The 13,953-nt window shown below is 49.2% G+C and overlaps 1 protein-coding gene across 1 annotated transcript in view; it reads right to left on the bottom strand.

Annotated features, from left to right (window-relative positions):
- Positions 1–13,953, bottom strand: part of Arhgap8 (Rho GTPase activating protein 8) — a 48,025-nt gene that overhangs the window by 22,607 nt on the left and 11,465 nt on the right. The window contains exons 2-4 of the mRNA XM_021183014.1: positions 12,083–12,224; positions 2,386–2,473; positions 1,141–1,272 (exon numbers count right to left, since the gene is read on the bottom strand). Of these exons, the coding sequence (XP_021038673.1) occupies positions 1,141–1,272; positions 2,386–2,473; positions 12,083–12,161 (299 nt within the window). The 5' untranslated portion in view covers positions 12,162–12,224. The remainder of the gene's footprint in view (positions 1–1,140; positions 1,273–2,385; positions 2,474–12,082; positions 12,225–13,953) is intronic.

Genomic DNA, 13,953 nt, shown 5'->3' with positions numbered 1-13,953 from the left:
AGAGAGAGAGAGAGAGAGAGAGAGAGAGAGAGAGAGAGAGAGAGAGAGAGAGAGAACGGAGCTGCTCTCCTTAGAAGCCTCAGAGAGAGCAGTCCTGGAGTCAGGCTGTGTAAGGAGTGGACACTTTAGCTTAGCAGGTGTGGCCTGGCTTGGAGAGTGACAACAAGAAGGCCAGTGGGGATCTTCCAGGGAATCATAGCACAGGCCTCTGAGACTCTCTCAGCACAGAGCAGAGCCGGAATGCCAGGTACAGGCCTCCCAGGGATAGAGCGCTCATTACCCTACACCTATCACAGTCTTGGATAGTTTTGGTGCCTAAAGCACCCACTTGTTTGTTTCTGTGGAGCCAAGATAAAAATTCCTCTTCACTGTCCCCACCTAGAGAATAGGGAAATCTTTATCAAGTTGTTTTGTTTGGGTTTTATTCCTGAAGCATGGTCAAATGCTGGCCTCAACCTCACATAGCCTAGGATGTCCTTGAACTCTGATCCTCCTGCCTCTGTCTCTAGAGTACTGGGATTACAAGCATGCCTCACTGTATCTGGCCGAGAGTGGGAAAGAAAGCAGGAGAGTTCAGCTCCTCCAATTTGAAGACCATGCTGTCTCTCCCTCCACCTAACACCCGCTGGCCCTGGGGTTAAGAGAGCAGGAAACCAGAAAGTACTCCATCCTTCCCCAGGAGCAGCAGAGTTCTCTGATGTCCTTCAGCATGTGTGGAGAATGGCTGTTCATAATGGATATAAGTGGCCTCCTCTATCTGCAGATGTGACCTCTCACTTTGTCACCCTTCAAAAACCAGTGGCCTGCTAAGCACAGTGGCACATTCCTCTAATCCCAGCCCTTGGGAGACAGAGGTTTGGTCTACAAAGAGAGTTCCAGGCCAGACAGGGCTACATGGTAAGAACCTGTCTCAAAAAGCCAAACATAATTATCAAGTTTGCCCAGGTACTAATCCTCTAGCTACCTTCCACACTTCTGCCTCCAGCAACAGGACAGAAGTGCTGGGATTCTGTAGCCTTCTCCCAAATGGACTCTCTCCATCACTGAAATGAGGCGCTAGCATCTGTCCTTACCCACTGCATAGCCCACCCCCATTCAGTCCCTGTGTGCTTCCCACCCCTGGGTCCTCCTTGTACATACTTCCGGTCAAACTCCTTGTAGGTGTTCTGGAGCCAGCCTAGGGATGGTTTGTTCTGGCTGCTGAGGCCATAGTGAAAGTAGACAATGGTATAGTCGTTCTCCACATGCTGGTCCAGTGTGTACTTCAGATACCTGGGGGGCACGGGACACAGGGTTCCTTCAGGGCAGTTGTTAGCTCCACACTGAGATTTACCAACATCCATGAAACAGAAGCCACCACAGTCAGCCAGCAGGGATCAGGAGCCAGCTATGCTCAGGTCTTATCCAGGTCCGCATGGTGACTCTCCTTGTCCCATAGGTGACACCTGAAGTTCAGGTGAGATCTTACCTCACTGACCCAAGGTCATACAGCTTGCAAGGGGACACGGCACCTTCCCAAAGATAGCCAGAGTAAAGCCCCAGAAACTGTGACCACCCCACATTTGGAAAAAAAAAAGGTGCTTGCAGATGAAGCTGGGGTCTTAAGAGATAGGTGGGATGCTGGACATGCCAGGGTGGCTTCCAAAAGAAGTCTTAGAGATGCAAACCCAGGCCTGGGCCTCTTCATGGGTCCACAGAGAAGACCCTTAGAGAGACAAGACTGTGTGAAGATGCAGGCAGAGTGGATGTAATCAGCCCCGGTGAGAGGTTCAAGGATTTGATCAGTACTTGGAGCTAAAGGAGACTAGCTACTAGCTCTCCCCCTGGAGGGAGCACTAAGGGAGCACGTCTGAAGCACACCTCCATTCTGAATAGAATGGAGTTCTGTTGTTCATGACCCTTTATTAAGGTAGCCACAGCAAACTGTTCAAGGAGGTGCTGAGATTCGAACTCAGGGCCATGTAGCTTTCAGCCTTGCTCTCGCCCCACCACTATGGTCCCATCTCAGGCATCTTGTTGATCTGCTGTGTTTCCAGTAAACACACCTTTCTGCTCTCTAGACAGCCTGCATCTATCAGGTATGGAAGACAAAACTTCCAGTGCACTCAGGACAGGGGACTGCCCCCCCCCACCCCCCCACCCCCCACCCCCCAGCTCAGAAGTCAGTGCCCACGGCTCAGTTGGCTAAGAGGGAATCACGCCAACGTCCACCATTCTACTGGTGCTGGTGAAGCCATGGTAGCCCTGGTGGTGGGAGTTTCCCCCAGAGAGGGGTGGATTCCAGAGCTCACTGCCTCTCCACGTCTGTCCTAGAGAGCAGGATGGAGACCAAGATGGCCACGTGGGGAGGCAGATGCATGCGGCAGAGAACAGAGTCGTACTTACTCCAGCAGGCGCTGGTGGTTGAGCTGGTGCAAGGGTGGCAGCCGGCAGCAGCTGAAAGTGAAGATGCGTCTCCCCTGGCGGTCATCCCCTGGAGGAACAAAGGTGTGAGCCTCCATCCACTGGGCTGGACTCCCTCAATCATAAGCCACAGTGGCCAGAGCAGGCCAGACTGAGCAGTGGCTAGGATACCTAGGGCTGGGGCTCAGGCGACACCCAGGGGAGGTAGGCGATGCACACATCTCCTGAGAAAACCTTCCAACTGTCCATCACTCCCATTTAACAGATGGAACACTGGAGCTACCAGGTTAGGTCACCAATGCCAGGTCTCATGGGTGACAGCTATTGGGACTCACCTAGGACTCTGAGTCTTGGAGAAGGTCAGAGGAGTCAGGGACCAGTTGTCCCTGAACGGAACCGGACAACACAGTCAATAAAGGAGGCCAAGTCACCCTGTGCTGTGATCAGCTTTTGGCACATAAGACTACCTCTCTCTCTGTCTCACACACACACACACACACACACACACACACACACACACACACACACACTTTCCTTATCTTTGTGTGTGCTGTAGGGTGTGTATATATTGCTGTTCACACACGTAAAGGCCGAAAGTCACCTCAGGCTTCTTCCATAGTTGATCTCCATCTGTTTCTTGAGACAGACTTTTGTCACTAAACCTGGAACTCACTGATTCTACAAGAGTAGCTGGTCAAAGAGCCCCAGGGATCCTTGTCTGCACTTCTCCCCTGCTGGGATTATAGGAACATTCCATGGGTTCCTGGGGGTGTGAGCTCTGGTGTTGCAGCTTGTGTGCCAAGCACTTGGCCAGCCTGGTGATCACCTCCCCAGGTCCTTTAATTGTCCCCGATCTTTCAGCCCTGTTGTACATTATTTTGAAAGTTGTAGCTCCCAAAGCTGCAGAATCATACACACAGCCAATGGAACTGGGAAGATGGCTCGGCAGGCGAGAGCACTTACTGCTCTTGCAGAGGACCCTCGCTTGGTTCCCAGCACACAAATCAGGTAACTCACAACTGCCTCTCCTTCCCGCCCCAGGATCCTCGGGCCCCTGGCCTCCGTGGGCACCTGCATACATGTGACACACACACATTACAACCATTCATTGTGAAGTCACACCAAGGACTGTCTAGAAACCAATACCTACACTCGGGTGTGTGATGCCCACTTCCTGTGAGCCTTTCACTACATATGTAATAAACTTGCTACAGAGCCAGGCAAGGTAGTGAATGCCTTTAATCCCAGGTAGAGGCAGGCAGATCTCTGAGTTCAAGGCCAGCCTGGTCTACAAAGCAAGCTCCAAGGTAGCCTTGGCTATCACACACACACACACACACACACACACACACACACACACACACATACACGTGCACGCCATAAACAAACAAACAAACAAGCTTGCTACCTTGGGAGCTGGAGAGATGACTTTGTGGTTAAGAGCACTCACTGGCATCAAGGGGACTCAGGCACCCACATGGTGGCTCATAACCATTTATAACTCCAGTTCCTGAGGACCTGACACCCTCTTCCGGCCTCACAGGCACCAGGCATACATGTGGTACAGACATACATGCAGGCAAAACACTCACACACATAAACAAAACAAGCAAAAACTTGCTAACTTGATTCATTCTGAATTGTTCTTAAATTTTTATTTTGTTTTATTTATTTATTTTAGTTTTTGTTTTTCTTTTTTTGTTGTTGTTTTTCGAGACAGAGTTTCTCTGTATAGCCCAGACTGTCCTGGAACTCACTTTGTAGACCAGGCTGGCCTTGAACTCAGAAATCTGCCTGCCTCTGCCTCCCCAGTGCTGGAATTAAAGGCATGTGCCACCATGCCCGGCATGTTTTATTTTTTTAAAATGAATACATTGACTTCTTCTTTTTTTTTTGATTTATCTCCAAGTTTGGGGCCAGCCTGGTCTATAGAATGAGTTCCAGGGTAGCCGGAGCTATATAGTTACTGTCTCAAAAAACAAAACAAAATGACCTAGCTTTACCATAGTGAAGGTTCCATGGAGAAGTCGTCCCTGGGTTGCCATGGCAATGCTGGGCTGCATTCCCTGGAACCTCTGACCCGCCTAAGTCTCCAATGAGATGCTTTCATTTCATAGAAGGCATCCTCCTGCCTCAGCCCTGGATGTCACCCCTCCTGAGTCCCCTGACCTGCAAACCCACTTGTTGTTCTAACCCAGCTGCTGCCCCCTGGCTCCCCACATCTCTGAACACACCACCCTGTGCACACGTCAACAGGCCAGGACTGAGAAACCAGGCGTGTGTTGTGGGGTCATGGTGTGTGGAGGTCTGGTGGCTGCCACGGACACCTAGTCCCCTCAGGGTATTCGCTCCACACACTTCAGGTTCAGCAGTGACTCATGTTGAGAAGCCACCATGATGGATGGAATGGACATTGCCCCTCCATCACACTGCACCGGGCAGTGCTGCCCTTGAGTGGACATCTTGGATAGCCGTTAGGGAAAGAGGTTATGGAGGCAGCTTTGGGTTAAATACTGTTCCCTTCCCCCAAAACCAACTCACGACTTCCTAGAGCCTCTACATGTGACCTTATTTGCAAACAGGGTTATCACAGATTTAATTAGGTTGAAGTTCAAGATGGGGCTATCTTGGATTTAGAACAAAGAGGCAGGAGAGAACTGACTTAGGAGAGAACACAGCCATGGGCCAGGGGAGGTGGGTGGTATAGGGATAGACAAAGGCCAAGAGGTACAAAGGGACCCCAGGAAGAGCAAAGGATGCTGGGAAGGTTGGGGTAGATTTCCCCAGGGCCTCCAGGAACTCCCCCACCCACACCCTGGGTTCTCACTTCTGAACCCCAGAACCATGAGTCTGAATATCTGCTGTTAGAATCTCCTTGGATAGGGCCCTCTGTTCCAGCAGCCCTAGTGTCACTTGGGTCCATAATCTTAGTTTCTCTGTATTCCAGAGGGTCTTAGGAAACAGAACTTGGTGGAGGGAAATGAATTCACTTATAGTTAGTTTGCACAGACCAAGGAGAGAAATAACACAATTTGTTGTTATTTATCTTACAATGTATAGAAATCCATGAGATAAAGGCCAGAGCTACACAGATGCCGCTGTGACGTGGCTGAACCTGTCCCCTCCTGAGGGGGGACACTGCACCTCAGGCTAGCTCTATCTTGATTTTCAGAAGGAAGGGCACACGTCTCTATTTAGAACTCAGGATGTCTCCTCTGTCCCACATCCCGTCTCATTCATATCAGGACACATGGCAACAGCCCCTTGCTGCTCATTAGACCTCAGCATCAGTCTGCAGGTTTCTCCACACACACAAAGCCTGAGTCCTACAGAACAGCCACCATCTGTGTCTCCCACCATCCTCTGCTTCCCTGCACCAGAGAGACTCTGTCCTCCCTCCCCTGCAGCCCCCCCCCCCATGCTACCACCTGTGGTGTCCAGCTTCCTCTGCAACCCTTTCTTATTTGTGACCTCTTTCTCCTTCTCCCTTTGCCTGGCCTCATCCAAGGGGACCCAGCAGGCTGGATGTCTACATCCCTCAAACCCTCATCCCCGCTCTTTCCGGAGAAGTCTGAGGGGAGGTCTCCAGCCCCCTTGAGGGCTGCAGGTCCAATCATCTGGGATTCCATGCTTGAAGGACAGGACACGGAAGAAAACAAAGGCCCGCTTCTAGAAGGAGACCCCCCTCTTAAACTCACTTGTGTTTTAAAGAAATATTTATAGCCATTCTCAGGGCTTCTCCTCCCCTGCTCCCCCAAACATGACGGAAGAACGCATGCCCGGAAAGATAATGAGCCAGAATAAACCAGAATCACGTGTGCTCACTGTGTGGGCACAGGTGGGCTTTGATTCCCACCTCGGCGGCTGGAAAGCTGTTTGTTATGTGCAACAACGCACCATTCTTCCTCTGTGGAGCTCCAGAGCCTGGATAATGTTTAAGATTCCAGAACAATCTGCTTGTAGATACAGCATCCATTCATCTCCCTCTCCTTAGGAACTGTGGCCAGGCCTCTGCTTACTCAGAGATCTGTGCTCTAACCCACCACACAGTCCCCTCCCCTGTCTGCAGGGACTCTGGGCACAACAGCAGAAAACAGCGACTTTTCCAAACTGGGTCCCCTTGCCTGGGCCACTGGGTTCCATTGCCACCTGTGGCCCATATCCGAAGGCCACCAATCCCTCAGCTGGAGTTCTGAGTCACAGTATGGCCACTCCAAAAGACACTATAATTAAATGGCACAAGAGAAAGTTTAGTTGGCCCAGCAAGGTCAGAAACCAGGGGTCGCTTCTCGACCCTGAGTTAGATTAGACTCATCGAACTACAGCATCAGTCCGAAGGCCTCTACACACACACAAGACCTGGATCCCACAGAACAGCCACCATCTGTGTCGCCTACCATCCTCTGCTTCCCTGCACCAGAAAGTCTCTGTTTTCCCTCCCCTGCAGCCCCATGCCACCACCTGTGGTATCCAGCCTCCTCAGCCTTTAATCCCAGCACTTGGGAGGCAGAGGCAGGAAGATTTCTGAGTTCGAGGCCAGCCTGGTCTACAGAGTGAGTTTCAGGACAGCCAGGGCTACACAGAGAAACCCTGTCTTGAAAAAAACCAAAAACCAAAAACCAAAACAACAACAACAACAAAATCTTCCCCCAAATAAGCCTTCCAGTTAAAGTAGAGGCATACGAAAGTCAGGTGATCGATGGAGTTTTGGCTAAAGCCCAAATCATAATAGGTCTCCAAATTCATCCTGTGGTTATTTCCCCTGTTCCAGAAATGTATACCTGGGATAGATATACTTAGGAGTTGGCAGAATTCCCACATTGGTTCCCTGACCTATGGAGTTGGGGTAGGAAAAGCTAAAGGAAGGGCATTGTGTTGCCTTTATCGAAGAAAACAGTAAACTAAAGACAATATGGTATCCCAAGAGGAACTACAGAAATTAGTGCCACCATGAAGAAACTGGAAGGAGAAGGGGTGGTGGCTCCCAGGGACAGATCACAGAGAATGACAGCTGACTATCGGAAACTTGATCAAGTAGTGACTCCGATTCCAGACACAGTGTCCTTGATTGTGCAGATGAACGTGTATCCTGGTACCTGCTATGCAGTTATTGATCTAGAAAATGTCACAAGGACCTCCAGGAGCTCTTTGTTTTAGTATTTTTACAGCAATACCACAAGGGTATATTAACTCTCCGGTCCTGTGTTGTCTCTTCCACAAATACCATACTGCACTGGTCCACTCTACTGATGACATTATGCTGATCGGACCAGATGGGCAGAAGGACCGAGCAGTGTTTCTCCATGGCCTCGGCTCTAGTTCCTGCTTCCAGGTTCTGGCCCTGACTTCTCTGCATCATGGACTGCAGCCTATCAGATCCTCCTCTAGCTGCTCCTGGTTATGGTGTTTATCAGAGCAATAGAAACCAAAGCAGGACAGCCCCTTAATGACACAGAGGGACCCATAATAAAGCACAGAGATATCCCAGAGTGAATGAAGCCAGCTCTGGGGCATCTGTCAAAAAAAAAAAAGACAAGTCAACTTCTCTTAAAGTGTCTTTCTGCACCCCAGAGATCTATAAGGACCCCACCCTCAGTTCGGAAGTTCAGCTTGGCCTCCAGCTTAATATTTTAAAACCATCTCTTGGGCTAGAGAAGGTTTAGTGGTCAAGAGTCTTTACTGCTCTTGCAGAGAACCCAAGTTCAGCTCCTAGTATCTATGTTGGTTAGCTCACAACCACCTGTAACTTCAGTTCGAGGGTATCTGATGCCTTTAACCAGTGGGTACACACATGCAAATACACACACACACAGATACACACACATGGACACACACACACATGGATGTACATACATGGACATACACATACATATGCACCACACACATGGACACATACACACAGAAACACACATGGACATATACAGATACACATGGACACACATGGATGTACATACATGGACATACACACACATACATATGCACCACACACATGGACACATACACACACAGACACACATGGACACACATACAGATACACACACATGGACACACATACAGATACACACACATGGACACACACACACACATGGATGTACATACATGGACATACACATATGGACACACATATACAGCACACACATGGACACATACACAGACACACATGGACACACACACACACGGATGTACATACATGGACATACACACACATATGGACACACTTATGCACCACACACATGGACACATACACACACAGACACACATACAGACACACATTTGAACACACACTCACACACCCCTGCCATCAGCACCCTCCTCCTCCTCAGCAACAACAACAAAAGGGAGACTGCCAATCACAAAGTCAGTTGTGGCCTTGGAGCTATCGTGGCCAAGTGCAGACTCCTCAGCATGCCCTACAAGGACCTGAGAATGGGCTTCCTGTTCTGTCTCTATCTCTAAAAGACCCTGGACGCGTTCTCTAGATGTGGACCCTCAGGTCGGAAGAGGAAGAATGGAGGGGCATATCTGCCAACTCCCAGAATGAGACAGCTAGGTGGGGGCGTTCATCAGGAAAATCACACACTAAGGCAAGGGGAAGGTATGTGTGGAGGGGCGTGCCTGTGACCCCAGCATCTGGAAGAAGCAGAAAGAGGAGTTTGAGGTCTAGTAAGTTTGTGACCAGCCTGAGCTACGTGAGATCTCACTTCAAAAACAACCAAACAAAAGAGACAAGTATAAGAAGGTGTAAAGGGGACTTACTAACAGCACAGCATGCAGACAGAACAATCCTGAATATACACACTCACCATAAAACCTCACACACAGAGCAGGGACCAGGATGGGTACACATGGGCAATCCAGCACTCAGGCAGCTGAGGCAGAAAGACACGCAGGTGGAGGCTAGCATAGAGAGACCCTATCTCAAAAACAAAATAAGCCTGGGATGTCGCTTAGTGGGTAGAGTACTCTCCTAGCACTCCAAAGGCCCCGGGTTCAGTTCCCCAGTGACTCCTTCACCTGGGGTGGTGGCATACAGGACTGTCATCTTGGCTGCTCTGGAGCAGGAGCACCACAAGTTTAAGGCCATCCCTGGCCTCAGCCAGCTCCTGGTGCAGCTGGGCTACGGGCGGCCCTTTCTCAAAACTTCACAGCAGAGAAGTTGGATCGCTGCTCTTTCTCTGGGGCCAGTGACATGGCTCAGCAGGTAATGAGTCTGTATGCAAGCCTGATGACCTGAGTTCGAATCCCAGAGCCCACATAAAGAAGGAGAGCATCAACTCTACAGTTGTCCTCTGATCTCGTGAGCACCCAGCTGAGCAATAATAATAAATAAAACTAAGACAGGCAAACTGAAAACCCAGAAGGAGCAAAGATGGACAGAACCAAAGGGACAAATGTCCACTTTTTAATTTTTAAACTGAGTACAGGTTTCAGAGCTTTAGAAATTCATGAGCTAGGTAGATGCAGAACAGGACAAGGATGCAGAAAAATCTGAATGACATCATCAATAACCAACCTAACCTCACCGAAAGACACAATATCACACCCAACAACGTAAAGGTCACCTGCTTTTCAAGTGTACAAGGGGCATCGTGCAGGTTGGCCACATGTAGAATTTCTGGTTCCTAAATTTTCAGCTCTCCAAACTTAGTAACGCTCTAATGTTATTATTCAGAATCTAAGCTTGGTATGCAGCCTCTGTAATCCCAACTCTGAGGAAGCAGAGGTAGGTGGACCCCAGAGAAGGCTGGCCGGCCAGCCTAGCCAATCAGTAAGCTCTGAATTTGATGAACGACCCTGCCTCAGAATGCACACACACGTGCACACATGTGCACACAAATGCACATGTGTGTGCACTTGTACATATGTGCACACTGACACACACACAGACACATCACACATACGCATGTGTGTAGGATACAGGCATGCATGCACATACACACTACACATGCAAAGTATTGAAAAACTTTTAAAAACACACACACATGGGTCCTGGGGCTGGAGAGATGGCTCAGGTTAAGAGCTAGCTTGCAGAGCACCCGGGTACTTTTGCAGAACAACTGGGTTTGACTCCTAGCATCTACATGGGGTCTCACAATCATCTATAACTCCAGTTCCAGGGGATCTAATGCCCTTTTCTGGCCTTTGAGAGTGCCAGGCACATGCATGGTACACAAATATACAGGTAGGCAAAATACTTACAAACAAAATAAAAGATAAACATGCTGTTCTTTTATTTTGCTTTTTGTTTGTTTGTTTTATGATTTAATTTAATTTATTTTTTTAGATGGGGAAGGGTTTCTCTGTATAGCCCTGGCTGCCCTGGAACTCACTCTGTAGACCCAGTTGCCCTGGAACTCGCAGAGATCTGCCTGCCTCTGTCTCCCATAGGCTGAGACTAAACCTGCACTACAGGATTCTATTTATAAATATTTGCCAAATAAGAAACATTAAATAGGGTCTGGAGAGATGGCTCAGCAGTTAAGAGCACAGACAAAACATCAATGCACATGAAATAAAAATTTTTTTTAAAAAAACAAAAGAAGTATTAAATAGAAAAATTTGAAATATTTTAATTTTATTAAAAGTGACCATCTCGGGGCTGGTGAGATGGTTCAGTGAGTAAGAGCACCGACTGCTCTTCCAAAGGTCCGGAGTTCAAATCCCAGCAACCACATGGTGGCTCACAACCATCCGTAACGAGATCTGACTCCCTTTTCTGGAGTGTCTGAAGACAGTTACTGTGTACTTACATATAATAAATAAATAAATCTTCAAAAAAAAAAAAGTGACCATCTCCAGGGTCTGGAGAGATGGCTCAGCAGTTAAGAGCACTGGCTGCTCTTCCAGAGGTCCTGAGTTCAATTCCCAGCAACCACATGGTGGCTCACAACCATCTGGAATGGGATCCAATGCTGTCTTCTGGTGTGTCTGAAGACAGCCACAGTGTACTCACATACATAAAGTAAATAAATGTGGGGGTTTTTTTTCCTTCCTTGGTTGATAAGTGATGTAAGGATCCATGTCCGCCATATTTGATCTAGCGTCCCTCCTTCCTAAGTCTAAAGCTGTTTAAAAAGGACATGAAAGCTTCAAACAACAAGTGCCCATTGGTCCCGGCCATTTTGTGATTTCTCCTACAGCCATCCGGTGCCGGAACATTCTTTACTCCTGTTTCTGGGGTTTTCAATTATTTGGGGACAGTACTTCATTTTGTCCACTACCTCGACAGGATCCGAGCTCCTTAGATGGAAGAACCAACCATGACAGCTGGTGCAGGGAACTTAGGGTCAGGCTCTAAGTGCACGCTGAGAGGTCCGCAGGCCTAAATTCTGTGTAGCAGTATGTTGTCCTGACTCCGGACAGCCTGTGAGAGCAGGCTGCTTGTCACGCGGTTTTTACAGATGTCTCTTGCCGTGGCTGAGACACAGCATGGCGTCCTCACTTAATAGTGCCATCCACCTAAGAAGGTGAGGAACTACCGTGAGCAGCCCAGATAGCACTCGGGACACAGATGCCATTGTTGCTGTCGGGGGACACTGGTGGGTTCTCTTGTTCTCATTATGCCCTTCATTTTGGTAGCCCAGCTAGAGGGAGTGGCAGCCCGTGACAGCCCCCTACCTTGCAAGCCCCTAAAGACGGTACTGGTCAGTCTAGGGGATCAGTCAGATAGTTAACCTACCTGCCACCTGCAGGATGCCGTGTCTGGCCACATCATAGAATGGGTGACTTGTGCTCAGTGTGGGGTCCAGGCCAGCCATAGACGCCACTGAGAGTCCTTCTGTGGCCCCCAGGGTGACTGCTGCTTCCTTGTCTCTGTAGCTCTGTTGGGGACACAAGAATTAAAGGGAGTTAGGAGTCAAGCTAGGTAAGGGGGACTTAGCGCTCACTAAGGCACCAGGACAGGAACATCGATATTTCACTATTAAATACTACTGATAGACCACCGATAGTTAGCCTTTGTTGTAACCATCCTTTCTCAGGGGTATTTTTGTTTTAGGCTGAGAATGTTGAGAGTCAGAGGGACGTTGACTCCCTACTTGGTGGCAGTTAAAGACTCTTCCCTGGTGCCCCCACTGTCATCTGCCAAATAGCCAGCAGGCTACAGCTCTGAGCTATGCAGGGCCTTTGGGAAACCCCGTGGCAACTGCTGCTGCTTGCTGTGGAAGCCCAGCTCTGTCTCCTAAAACTCCGTCCAGCCACACCCACTTCAACACCCTGCCCCTGGATTTCTGCTCAGTGAACCCTGCATGACTCTGCAGCCATTTCTACTCAGACCTGAGGGTCAGCGCTATCCCCGGAGACTCAGTAGAAGGCTCTTGGCTGGTGCAGAGTTCTGCATTCGAGGCCTGTCTGCCTCACTGGCTATCAGACGCCCTTGCCAGACTCTCGGGGACATTGTGCTGCTCCATCTATATGAACAGGCTATGTGAAGGGATCCCTTTGTGTGTCGCAGGAAGGCAGTTTCCTGTGTTGCCCCTGGTACTGCAGTGTCGGGGCCATTAAAGGCTTCTCTCTGGCGTCCCTTGCTTGCTCAGATCTGATCTTTTCCTTCTTCATTTTTATGAGTTCTTTCATACAATGTGTTTTGATCCTGGTCACATTCCTTCCCCCCACGTCTCCCAGATCCACCCCTGCCTCCCTATCCACCCAACTTCCTGTCTTCTGTTTTCTTTTTCTGAACCTACGAAAGTCCGATTTGTGCTGCCCCATGTATTCTCGGATTTATGACCTTCGGTTGGAGCATGGTCCACTTACCATTGGCTACATTCTTAAAGACAAAAACAAAACCCCGACTCTCCATCTCCTAGCAACTATCAATTACTAACAGTTCCTTAGCTAGGGGTGGGACTTCCTGCCCATCTTCCCTCTCCATACGGGGGTCTCTGGCTTGAGTTATAGGTAGAGTCCCCTGAGCGGATAACAAGAAGAAAGGGAGCCAGTGGCAATAGCAGCCGTGACAATGGGAGTAGCAAGAAGAGGGCCTCTGAAGCTGTGAGTGGTGGCTCATGCCTTTAATTTCTGTACTTGGGAGGCACAGGCAGACAGCTACCTGTGAGTTCAAGGCCAGCCTGATCTACATAGCAAGTTCCCGGCCAGCCAGCACTATGTAGTGATATACTTTCTCAAAAGAAAACAAAAACAAATAAAAATAACAACAACAAAATAACCAACCAAACAAAAAAAGCACAGATGGAGATTTCCAGACACTAGGGCAGGAGCAATAAAAACAAGTGTGGTAGAGGCAAGAGCTGCACAAATCTGAGAGCCTTGGCTGCTAGAGGAGTTCCAGGGAGCCGGCAAAGGCTCAGAGTCAGCCAGCCAGGCTGAGATCTAGAACACTAGACTTTGGAGGTCTGGGATCCAGACGCTCAGGCCCAAGAGCTATAACACTAACCGTACCAAGGGCTGGGATCCAGATACACTGTGGAGAGCAGGCACCCAGGCCTAAGAACTAAAACAACAGAAAGGACCACTTGATGCTGCTGGATGCTGTGCAGGAGGGGGGTTGGATGTCCCTCCAACATGCAGAAATGAAGCTTGTCAAGAGCA

Source organism: Mus caroli, chromosome 15 (genome assembly GCF_900094665.2).
Source record: "Mus caroli chromosome 15, CAROLI_EIJ_v1.1, whole genome shotgun sequence".
NCBI classification, from domain to species: domain Eukaryota; kingdom Metazoa; phylum Chordata; class Mammalia; order Rodentia; family Muridae; genus Mus; species Mus caroli.
This window is presented reverse-complemented; position numbering and strand designations above follow the sequence as displayed.